Source organism: Anolis carolinensis, chromosome 1 (assembly GCF_035594765.1).
Source record: "Anolis carolinensis isolate JA03-04 chromosome 1, rAnoCar3.1.pri, whole genome shotgun sequence".
Taxonomy (NCBI): domain Eukaryota; kingdom Metazoa; phylum Chordata; class Lepidosauria; order Squamata; family Dactyloidae; genus Anolis; species Anolis carolinensis.
In genome coordinates, this window is record NC_085841.1 from 165003487 (window position 1) to 165016244 (window position 12758).

At 40.7% G+C, this 12758-nt stretch overlaps 1 protein-coding gene across 4 annotated transcripts in view; it reads right to left on the minus strand.

The window, feature by feature from the left end:
* The window catches only part of fbxw11 (F-box and WD repeat domain containing 11), a 95231-nt gene that overhangs the window by 25338 nt on the left and 57135 nt on the right, over nucleotides 1–12758 (minus strand). For all 4 annotated transcript variants that reach the window (XM_062958080.1, XM_008115329.3, XM_062958083.1 and 1 more), the window contains one exon: nucleotides 3489–3714. In XM_062958080.1, coding sequence (XP_062814150.1) covers nucleotides 3489–3714 — 226 coding nt within the window. The remainder of the gene's footprint in view (nucleotides 1–3488; nucleotides 3715–12758) is intronic.

Below are 12758 nucleotides of genomic sequence, written 5' to 3' on the forward strand. Positions count from 1 at the left end.
ACAAATGACTAGTGCATACACAAGAAGTTTCTATTCTGGGACTGGAATAATGGGTTGATGATACAACACAAGCCATGTGACCCAAGTATATGGAAAATTCCAGTGTATGCTTCCCTGGCTGAAACAGCTTCACTGGCTGCCAGTCTATTTCAGGAGACAATTCAAAGTGCTCTTTTTTACCTATAAAGCCTCATGTGGCTTGTCCAGACAATCTGAAAGGCCATATCTGAAAGAATATGTATGTGCTTATACAATTTTATAATCTTCAGGGGAAGACTTTCTCAACATGCCATCATTGTTGTGTGCCTTCAAGGTGTTTACGGTGGAATTTTCTTGGCAGGATTCATTCAGAGAGGGTTTGCCCTTGTCTTACATGGTTGAGTAGTGACTTGTAGTCTGGTCTCCAAAGTCATACCTATTCCTTAATCCCTGACCTTTCCATTTGCCCTGATTGTCTAAGTACTACAAAATTTCCAGGTAGATGGCTGTATTCCACTGAGAAGGCCCTCTCCCTCTTCCCCACCAACCGTGCTTGTGATGGTGGTGGGATCATGAGAAGGGCCGCCCTGGCATATCTTAACGCTCATGCAGGTACATGGAGGAGATGCGGTCGCGAAGATAGGCAGGGCCCGAACCATTTAAGCTTTATAGGTGATTACCTACACTTTGAATTGGGACTGGAAACTTATCGGCAGCCAGTGGAGCTTTTTTAATAGGGGCACCATCTGCTCTCTATAATAATAGAGAAATAGAGATGGAAGAGACCACATGGGCCATCTAGTCCAACCCCTTGCCATGCTGGAAAAGTAGAAAATATTTTCTTTACTTTCAATTTTTCATCACATCTGAAAAATCCCTCATGAATTGCAAATTTGTGTGCGTATACTGAGGGCTAAGCTCTCTAAAACACTCTTTCATCAAGATAACCAAGGAAGGACTGATTCAGGCACTGTGCTACTTTGCTATTTTCCACAAAGTTCATTAAGCTTGTCTTAAATTGTCTTCTTGCTCTGAGTTGGATACTGCTTGGTTGCAGCTTTTTTATACAATCTGAGGATTTGAATCGGATTACATCAAGATTTTGTTCATTATAAACTTTTACTACTTTATAAACTACTACTGTGTGTATGTTGGAATTGTAATTGCATTGTCAAGTATTTTGTTACCTTGTAAACAAGGGGTCTTCAATCTTTTTAAGCAGGTGGCCAGACTATAGTTTGGAAAAAAATTGAACCATTTCCTATGCACACTGCACATATCTTATTTGCAGCCCAAAAAAAACCAAATAAACATGAAAGAATGATACAAAATTTAAAATGAAGAACAATTTTAACCAACATAAACTTAGCAGTATTTCATCAATAGGAATTGTGAGACTGCTTTTGGCTGATGAGATAGTCAAGTTAATTGGGATTGTTGTTGTGTTCAAGTCGTTCAGACTTAGGGCAACCCTAAGTCTAAAGTTTAGAGTGGGGGCCAGGTAATTAACCATGCAGGGCTGCATCTGGCCCATGTGCCTTTGTTTGGGGACCCCTGTTGCAAATGATGACCTTAAAAGCCTGTTAAGAAGCTTTTAAACAGTGGGGATGAAGCAAGAAAAGTGAAGTAGCAATTGAAGCCTTTGAAAAACTTAATAAAAAGCAGTTGAATATTGAGAAGAATCTTCAAGAGTTAGAAGACTTTAGTTTGGGGAAAATTTTACTCCGGTGAAAGCATTGAGGAACCTCATCACTTCCACCAGACAGATGTGTAGAAGGGAGGCAAGGGAAATTGATGGAAATGAGCATGTGTATGATAAAGAAAAAAAGCACAGGAAAGATAGAAGACAAAATAATATAGATTCAGCAATAAATTGCAGAAGATTGACAAAACGATAAAGTAGATCATATCCGACAGTCTGTGCATCATCATATGGACTGACTTTCCCAGCACTGCTCAGTCAGTCCAAATGCATTTTTTCCAAACCATCCCTGTATCACAATCATTCCTGGCTAACCATTTGAGAAAGATACAAATACATATTATCTCCCTCAGAGCACCTTCTGATGATATCACAATGTGTGAACAAAACTTTTCTGTATTATCTCTGTTTAGCACATTTCTGGACGTCTGCAAGAGTACTGATGTTATTGAGGATGACAAGCAGATGTTTAGGGCAGACAAAGCAAAGCAGATAAAATTGCTTTGAATTGCTTTAAATTCAATGAAAGTAGACCAACCATAAAGCACTCTTTTTTGACATGCCGGTGGAGGTGAATTCTGATGAGTTTAACTGCTTGCCAAATAGAACAACTTTGTCCTTCGGATGGTTTTTAGGTTCAAAATCTCCTTGCATACAGTATCAACCTGTCATTTTCTGCCAGTCAATCCCCCACCTTCTATTCTGTACCCAAATCATATCAAAGAGTCACATTTTTGTGAATGGGATTCTAATTTTCGATTATATAGAATCATTTTCTTTCTCCCATAGCCTAAAAAGCAGACATTTTTGCAGCAGTTCTCCAAGTTTAATAGAGTGTCTGTGAATCTTTGGAGACACACCTACTCCTTCATGTATAGTTTCTTATTAGAATTCTCAACTAGCTGAGATGTATTTGCAAAATTCAAACAAATGTCAGTTTGATTCTTGGCTACATTTGTCTGGGGCTAATAACTGAGACGGGAAGTTTGCCCATGCAACATTAACTATAACACTCTGAGCAACTATGAGGAACTACTGGAAAACAAATAATCAATATATTCAAGACACCAGAACAAGAGAACAGTAACTCCATGGATTTGTTTCACAGCATCTATTGAGATGGCCACAAAGGTCTCCATATCTACAGATAATGAATTGACCTTTTAGTATGGTAAATTATCAGAATCATTGTATAATGCATTCGGCATTCATCCTATCACATTATAAATCTGAACAAAAAAGTTACACTAACTTCCATGATTGTGCTTTCAAGTGATTGTTTAGGAGCAGAGCATGGAGTATCTATAACAATGGTGTTGAGTATATACAATCATTGAGTTTTCAAAATAATCTCAAAAAACAAGGCTAATGAGACTAGTTTTAAAACCATAGACTGAGAATGAATTTTAAAATACAAAATTAGCTGAAAGAGCACCTGCACTTCTGAATCAGCTTGTAATAGCATATAGAAAATACAGTAATAAGTAAAATGCTGTACTAGCCAAATCTTGTATGTAGGCTTACAGATGCAAAGAAAATTAAAAGAACAATGTGCACTTCAAATACAATCCCATTTTAAAATCAAACCCAAATCCATTCCACACCACCCCCTCCATATATTTCATAGATTATATAAAAATAGAACAATACTGGCATCCAGTGGCCATTGAAATTATTCAGACAAAACGAGGGAAAGTATACTGAACTATGAAAGATATTGACTCCATTAATAAATAATGATACATGGTCACAGCAAAGTACAAGATCTAGAATGATACTGCTTTTTGATTGCTATGATGGAGCTTACCTGGTAATGCAGTGATGAAATCCCTTTGCAACATGGGCTTTAAGTAAGAATTAATATGTCCATGCTGATAGTGACACATTCGTGAAATAAGGTGTTCTACAAATTCAACCTGATCCGATTCGGACCACTGGTCAAAGTATTTAATGCACAAATCCTTTTCCTTTTCGTAGTTTCCTTCAGATGGTCGTTTCCTTGAGACTATCACAGATGAAGTTCCATTGCTTATCTGTTGTTTTTTTTAAAAAAGAAGACAAAACACAAAATTAAGTACCCTGTTTCCCCTAAAATAAGACATCCCCAGAAAATAACACCTAGTAGAGGTTTTGCTGAATTGCTAAATATAAGGCCTCCCCCAAAAGTAAGACCTAGCAAAGTTTTTGTTTGGAAGCAGGTCCGCTAAACAGAACACCGAAGCATGCAGGATTGGTAAATGTACATACCAGCTGTACATGTAAATAGTGGTAGTAACAAGAAATTCTTGATAGAATTCACAGTTTGTCTGGTTATGCTGGTTTGTTATGACAACTACTGTACAGTATATAATAAATGTTCATTTTTTTGTTCAACGATAAATGTGAATTCTTCTTCATGGAAAAATAAGACATCCCCTGAAAATAAGACCAAGCGCATCTTTGGGAGCAAAAATTAATATAAGGCACTGTCTTATTTTCGGGGAAACACGGTATCAGCATTTCAACTTTGACTATTAAATTATTTGGGAAATATCCAATGAGTTTAGACTGGGTATAACATTTTTCCATATGATAACATTATCCTGAAGCAATGGGTAAGAGAGGTTTCTTTGCTGACATTAATTTCACATTACAGTAGAGTCTCGCTTATCCAACGTAAACGGGCTGGCAGAACGTTGGATAAGCAAATATGTTGGATAAAAAGGAGAGATTAAGGAAAAGCCTATTAAACATCAAATTAGGTTATGATTTTACAAATTAAGCACCAAAACATCATGTTATACAACAAATTTGACAGTTCAATACGCAGTAATGCTATGTAGTAATTACTGTATTTACGAATTTAGCACCAAAATATCACGATGTATTGAAAACATTGACTACAAAAATGCGTTGGATAATCCAGAACGTTGGATAAGTGAAACTCTACTGTACTTGGTATAATCTTTCAGCATTTTATTTCTGTTTAGATGCTTTTAGTATTTAAATTGTTGTCACTTGACTTAATGTATTTCCCTCATCATACAGCACAAGAGAACTACTTAGGCTTATTTCCAAAGCTATTTGCCTTCCAGTACTGGAAGTTATGTTTGAGGCATGTTACTAATCTTTGATGAGAATTTCCATCATTGCACTCAGAGCACCATCTAGTGCCTGTTGAGAACTATAAGCACAGCGGCAAAAAGGACTAAAAGACACTTTGAATGGAAAGAGAACCTGAAAATGTGACTGACAGGGAATCCACAGTCCTCTCTATATAAAGACCTTGATAGTGCAATTGTTAAAAATCCAATTAATTATTTAAGATTTGCTTACGAGGATAATGAAACAAGATTTACTAATTTTGTCCATTTTGGAACTTTTAGAAATGTAGGACTTTACAGTTGCTTTCTGATTCGGTGATACAATAAAAAAACAATGTTATAGCAAATTCTGATGCAGCAGATATGCAATGAATATTACTCTAGGATAAATAACAATTTTACCCTTCTGCACTTATAACTAAGTGATAAAATGTGCCTGTCCGCTTTCCTCGTACCAATTAGTTACATTTATTAGCTGAAGAAATACAGAAATCTAGTTACTGCTTTATCTTTGGATCTTACAAAGTTACTGTGACATACTAAAATGTAACAGCTATAAAGCTATATGATGGATGTGACATACTAAAATGTAACTGCTATAGGTTTATATATTCATGCATAACATGAACACTATTCAGCTTCAACTGTTAACTGAGAAATAGCAAGTGGCATTTCAGTTTCTGTCGGTGACATGATAGCCATTGTTTAAATATTTGAAAGGATGCCACATTGAGGATGGGGCAAGACTGTTCTCTGCTGCTCTAGAAACTAAGACATGGAGCAATGAATGCGAATTACAAAAAACAAAAAACAAACAAAAGATTCCACCAAAACATTAGGAAGAACTTCCTAATGGTAAGAGCTGTTCAGCAGGGGAATATACCACCTCAGAATGTAGTAAGAGTCTCCTTCTTGGGAGGTTTTCAAGCAGAGGCTAGATGGCAATCTGTTGAGAGTACTTTGATTTTGTGTTCCTGCATGGCAATAAGTTGGACAGCATAGCCTTTGGGATCTCTTCCAACTCTATGACTTCAAACAAGATGGATTGCAGCTGACCAAAGTGTTACTTGAGAGCAAGAAGCAACAACTATGTGGATACCACAAGTACCAGTATTACATGCAAGATGAAAGAGGGTTCTTCCTTCTTGAATATCATTTTATCCATCTATATTTCCATAATCTCCCAGCGACTGACTACCAAGAACTCAAAAAGGCTGAATTGTGTCTATGGAAAGTTCAATTGTCAAATGATACACTGTTCAATAAAAGAGCATCCTAAATTTTGTAAGGAAGTTGACTGGAAGCTCTTATTTCTGCCAAACTTCCAAACACATCACTAGATTGTCACCTTGTCGTGGTGTGGGGGCTTGTGTGTTCCAAGGAACCTGCGGGCACAACCACTGGAGTCATGCACTCCCAGGAGGGGCCACAGAGGAGGATCCAGACCAAGCACAATCCGAAGACCCTAAGACCTCAACGGCGGAGCAGAATGAGGATAACATGGTACATGTTACAATGGCTGCGAAGGCGGAAGAAGGCTGCAACAGACTTAGAAGCCACGGTTGTTGTGTTAATCACACCACTGCTGGGACCTCACTCTGTGAAGACTGTGTGTTGACCAGCCGTACATTGACCTCCACACATTAAAAAAAAATCACGCACAGGCGTTTTCCAAGAAAAATAAAAACAAACCAACAGAAGTCCCATGGTGATCAACGAGTGGCAACGGGAGCAGGACTGTGAAATCTGGAAGCCCCTAGTCACAGACTGGCACATGGGCGGTGGATATGGACTCAGTCGCTCTATCTCAAGGTCCGAGGCAGTTGAGTAGTCCGGCAGCTGTATCCATGACTGAGCAGCCCTTTTTAGGATCCGCTCTGCTCACCCCACAGGGGAAGGGGCTAGAAAAGGTGCCCTAAACATAGTCTGCCTCTCTTATCCCTGACTGGACTGTCGCGTCCAGAGAGGTCACCACTCTGCAGCCAAAAAAGAAAAATGAACTTTGGAACATGGACCGTACAGACACTGTTGGATAACACCGACAGCAAACGCCCCGAACGCAGGACTGCTATCATTGCAATGGAGCTAGGACGCTTTAACATCGACATAGCAGCCCTTCAGGAGACCTGGAGAGCAGGAGAGGGTCAGCTGAAGGAAGAAAAAGAAGGCTACACCTTCTTCTGGAAGGGACTGCCTGAAGGAGAGCGAAGAATACATGGAGTTGGCTTTGCTATCAGAAATGACCTGGTGAAGCACCTGACTGAAGCACCCACTGGCATTAACGAACGACTCTCAACCCTGCGAATTAACCTTGCCAAAAACCAACAGGCAACTATCATATGTGCCTATGCACCTACACTAGATGCTGATGAAGACATCAAGGAAAAATTTTATTGTCAGCTGGACACCATCCTATTGGAGATACCTATGGAGGACAAAATCATCATCCTGGGGGATTTTAATGCAAGAGTCGGACAGGACTCCGACCTGTGGCCAGGGATCATAGGAAAAGACAGGTTCGGAAACAGCAACTCGAATGGCATCTTGCTTCTCACCAAATGCGGAGAGCACAACCTTGTCATCACCAACATGCTCTTCCACTAGAAAAACAAGCTCAAGACATCAGGGAAGCACCCCCAGTCAAAGCATTGGCACCTCTTGGACTATGTAATTACACGTGCCAGAGACTGCCGTAATGTGTTTCTCACAAGAGCCATGACAGGTGCCGATGACTGCTGGACAGACCACTGGTTAATCCGATCCACGATGGCTATCAAGATCATCCCCAAACGCAAACTCCAAGGAAGAAAAATAAGACGTAAAATGAACACCCAAGCCCTTCAGGAGCCCTCCAAACGAGCCCTTCTCCAAACAACACTCAAGGATCATCTACCCACAGAACATTCCAAAAATGTTGAGGAACATTGGAACAAACTGAAGTCCTCCATCATCACAGCCTGCGAAGAAACCATTGGATACCAAACTAAGAAACATCAAGACTGGTTTGACGATAATGACAAAGAGATCCAATAGCTAATTGATAACAAAAGGAAAGCCTACCAAACATGGCAGAGAGACACCAATTGTGCTGCTAAGAAAAACATCTATGCCAGTGCAAAAGCTGAGGTCCAAAGAAGGACTAGAGAACTCAAGAACATCTGGTGGACAAAGAAGGCTGAAGAAATCCAACACTTTGCAAATACCCATGATGCTCAGGGATTTTTCAAAGCCACAAAGATCATTTACGGACCAAGAAACCATGGCATACAGCCTCTACACTTATCAGATGGAACCAAACTTCTGAAGGACAAAACATCAATTGCACTACGTTGGAAAGAGCACTACCAGAACCTGCTGAATCACAGCTCCAATGTGGCCGAAAAGGCCCTCTCACAAATCCCGCAACAACAAACCAGGGATGCAGCACTGCCTAGTTTGGAAGAAGTCAGCAATGCCATTAGCCAACAAAAAAACCACAAAGCCAGCGGACCTGATGGGATCCCTGCTGAAATCTTCAAAGAGGGTGGACCTGAGCTGATACAACAATTCCACCAGCTCTTTGAAAAGGTTTGGGTGACCGAGAAAATCCCAGCAGACTTCAAGGATGCCACCATCATCACCCTTTTCAAGAAAGGGGATAGAACAGACTGCAGAAACTATTGCGGAATCTCCTTTCTAACCTCTGCTGGGAAAATTCTTGCAAGAATCCTTGCCATCCACCTTCTTCCTGTCTCAGAAGATCCAACAGTGGTTCCTAGTGATCCAAGGATGTAGGAGAGTGCCCTTTGCCATACATGATAGGCTAAAGGATACCCTTGATCAGATGGAAAATATGGGAGTTATAACAAAAGTTGTAGGACCCACAGATTGGGTGAGCAGTCTTGTTATCACTGAAAAAAAGAATGGGTCTCTGCGTATATGTCTTGATCCGCGAGATCTAAATAAGGCAGTGCGGAGATAACATTATACCATCCCAACAGTTGAGGAAGTTTTAAGTCACCTAGCTGGAAAGAAAATCTTCACAATAATAGATGAGAAAGATGGCTATTGGCAGGTAAAACTAGATAAAGCATCATCCAGATTATGTACATTCAATACGCCGTGGGGAAGGTATTGTTTTAATCGTTTACCATTTGGGCTTAAATCCTCAAGTGAGGTTTTTCAACAGAAAAATCAAGAAACATTTGGGCATATAAAAGGTGTATATATGATTGCTGATGATATGATTATAGCAGCTGAGACAAGTAAACAACATGATGAGATTTTACATCAGGTAATGGAAACAGCACGTGTCAAAAACATCAAGTTTAACAAAGAAAAGATCCAGTTCAGGGTAAACTCTGTTAGATATATGGGCCATATTGTGACTGCAGAGGGAGTCAGGCCAGACACTGAGAAAGTAAAGGCAATTCAAGAAAGGAAACCTCCCAATGACAGGCAGGGAGTGCTTAGATTTCTAGGGTCAGTACAGTATTTGGCAAAATACATCCCAAAAGAGGCAGAGTTGACAGCGCCATTGAGAAGTCTGTTAAAGAAAAATATGAGTTTTCAATGGATGCCAGAACATCAGAAAGCTTTTGAGGCGATCAAGCAAAAGTTGTGTGATGCACCTGTACTGCAGTATTTTGATGTGACAAAACCAGTTGTTATCCAAGCAGATGCTTCAAAAGATGGCTTAGGAGCATGTCTCCTACAGGATAATAAGCCAGTGTCTTATGCTTCAAGGGCACTCAGTTCTGCAGAGAAAAATTATGCTCAAATAGAGAAAGAATTGCTTGCTGTTGTATATGCAGTACAAAAGTTCCATCAGTATGTGTTTGGTAAAATGGTTCTAGTTCAAACGGATCACAAGCCCTTAGAATCAATTTATAAAAAACCAATAGGCAGTGCCCCGGCTCGTCTGCAAAGAATGTTGTTGCAGCTTCAGAAGTATCAACTTAACTTTGTATATACTCCAGGTAAACGTATGTATCTGGCTGATACCTTGTCAAGAGCTACTGTTGATCCCCCTGGAAGTCAGGAAAATCCAATAGGAGATGAGAAAGTGATATACGAAGTGAATACATTAGCCATGCACCCAGATAAAATGGGTTTAATACAAGAAGCAACATGATTCAAACATACCTAAACCAAGGATGGCCAAAGTACATGAGAAAGGTGGCTCCAATAGCAAAATCTTTTTGGCCGGTTAAAGATCACCTAAGGTATAGGGATGGGGTTCTTTTCATGGGAGAAAGAATAATCATTCCGGCAAGCCAAAGACAAAATGTTCTTGCACAGCTGCATGAGTCCCATCAAGAGATTCAAAGAACCAAAGAAAGAGCAAGACAGTTGATGTACTGGCCTGGTATGTCCAAAGATATTGAGTCAGCTGTTGGCAGTTGTTTTGTGTGTGCTTGTTTTGCCCCAAATAATCAAAAGGAACCACTTAAACCCCATGAGATCCCAGAAGGGCCATGGCAGAAGGTGGGAGTGGATATATTTGAACAGGACAATCGCTCTTTTCTGTTGGTAATTGACTATTTCTCAAAATACCCAGTAGTAGTAAGTTTACCTGATAAAACTGCAAGAACAGTAATTGTCAAGATGAAATCTGTGTTTGCAAGACATGGAACTCCATTAATTGTGGTGAGTGATAATATGCCATTTGCGAGTCAAGAATTCAAAGTATTTGCGAAAGAATGGGGATTTGAACAATGCTTTAGTAGTCCGGGGTATCCACAATCTAATGGTATGGTAGAACGAGCCATCCAGTCTATAAAACAACTTACACATAAAGTAGGAAAGGCAAGGGGTGATCTGTATGCAGCATTGTTGGAGTACCGGAATACACCTGTGACAGGACTATCATATTCACCTGCACAAATATTGATGGGCAGAATGCTGAGAAGTAAACTTCCCATAACAACTGACTTATTATGTCCTAGGATTCCTATTAACGTGCGTCAAGATCTACAAAGAGCTCAGGAAAGACAGAAACATTTTTATGATCGAACAGCAAGACCCCTCAAACCACTAAGAGAGGGAGATTTGGTATGGATGCAATCCAATAATTGCAAAGAAAGATGGCTTCCTGCCGTTGTAATAGAAAAATGTAAACAGCCTCGGTCATATCTAATAAAGAATCAGGACGGTCGCGTATATCGGCGTAATAGGCGTCAATTAAAACAACGGAACCAAACACCCGAAACTACAATTCAAGGAAATACAACATATAATGGTTCTAAAGGGATGTTTGTGAACAAAAGTGACGCACATGTAATAGCAGATAGAAAGCCAACGTATGTGACATCGCATGGCAGGCCTGTGTTTGAACCTGTAAGGTACACTCCTTAGAAGGATGGTGCTGAAGACCATCCTCAACGGTGGGCTAAGTACTAGTGACCTCTGGCCCCATAGAAGACATATTTTCTTACCAGTCTAGTGATGTAATGAAGCTGCCAAGTTTTAATGAGCGACTTTTGTAATTTTGATGTATGATTTTTTTTAACACTTTTATAAAATGTATTTCGTTTTGTCTTGTCAGATGTGTAGTTATTATGTATGAGGGGGAGATGTGGTATACTGTGCCTTTAAGCCACACTCTCTGGTTGTTACAGCTGTAATGTAAGAACTACTGATTGCTGGGATATATAGCTTTTGTGCATCCAAAGCCTCAGTAGCCTTCCTAATGTTTGGAATAAACTCTTTCCTACAAGACTCTGCTGGCTGTTGAGCTTCCTTCATACGAAGAATATTACACACCCTCCCAGAATCCCAGAATGGCTTCCGCCCCTCCAGAGGAACAGTGGACATGATCTTCACTGCACGACAGCTCCAAGAAAAATGCAGGGAACAAAACCAACCTCTGTACATGGCATTCATTGACCTTGCAAAGGCATTTGACACAGTGAATCGCAGTGCTCTCTGGACCATCCTCCAAAAAATCGGGGGCCCTGACAAATTTGTGAACATCCTGCGGCTCCTCCATGATGACATGATGGCAACAGTCTTGGACAGCAACGGCTCCCAAAGTGACCCATTTAAGGTGGAATCAGGTGTCAAGCAAGGATGTGTTACTGCCCCTACCTTATTTTCCATCTTCATTGCTATGATACTTCACCTTGTTGATGGGAAGCTTCCCACCGAAGTGGAAATCAATCGGACAGATGGCAAGCTACTTAACCTCAGCAGACTGAAAGCCAAAACCAAGCTCACCACAACATCTGTTATAGAACTCCAATATGCTGATGACAACGTAGTCTGTGCACACTCAGAAGAAGACCTACAAGCCACACTAAACACCTTCTCAGAAGCATACGAGAAGCTCGGCCTCTCATTGAACATCAGGAAAACCAAAGTGCTCTTCCAATGGCAGGAATACAGCTTAATAGTGTAACATTAGAAAACGTTGACCATTTCCGCTACCTTGGCAGCCACCTCTCCACAAAAGTCAACACCGACACTGAAATACAACACCGCCTGAGCTGTCTCTTGGGAAGACAGGCGGACAAATGTCAGCGTGCTTGAGGAAGCAAAGACCACAAGCATTGAAGCGATGCTCCTACGCCATCAACTCCGCTGGACTGGCCATGTTGTCTGAATGCCCGATCACCATCTCCCAAAGCAATTACTCTACTCCCAACTCAAGAACGGGAAACGTAATGCTGGTGGGGAGGAAAAGAGATTTAAAGATGGGCTTAAAGCTAACCTTAAAAACTGTGGCAAAGACACTGAGAATTGGGAAGCCCTGGCCCTTGAGCGCTCTAATTGGAGGTCAGCTGTAACCAGCAGTACTGCGGAGTTCGAAGAGGCACGAATGGAGGGCTTAAGGGAGAAACGTGCCAAGAGGAAGGCCCGTCAAGCCAACCCTGACCGGGACCGCCTTCCACCTGGAAACCGATGTCCTCACTGCGGTAGAACATGCAGATCAAGAATAGGTCTCTTCAGCCACCTAAGAACCCTCCCTCAAGACCCCACAACCGGAAGACCATCATCCTCGAACTATGAGGGAT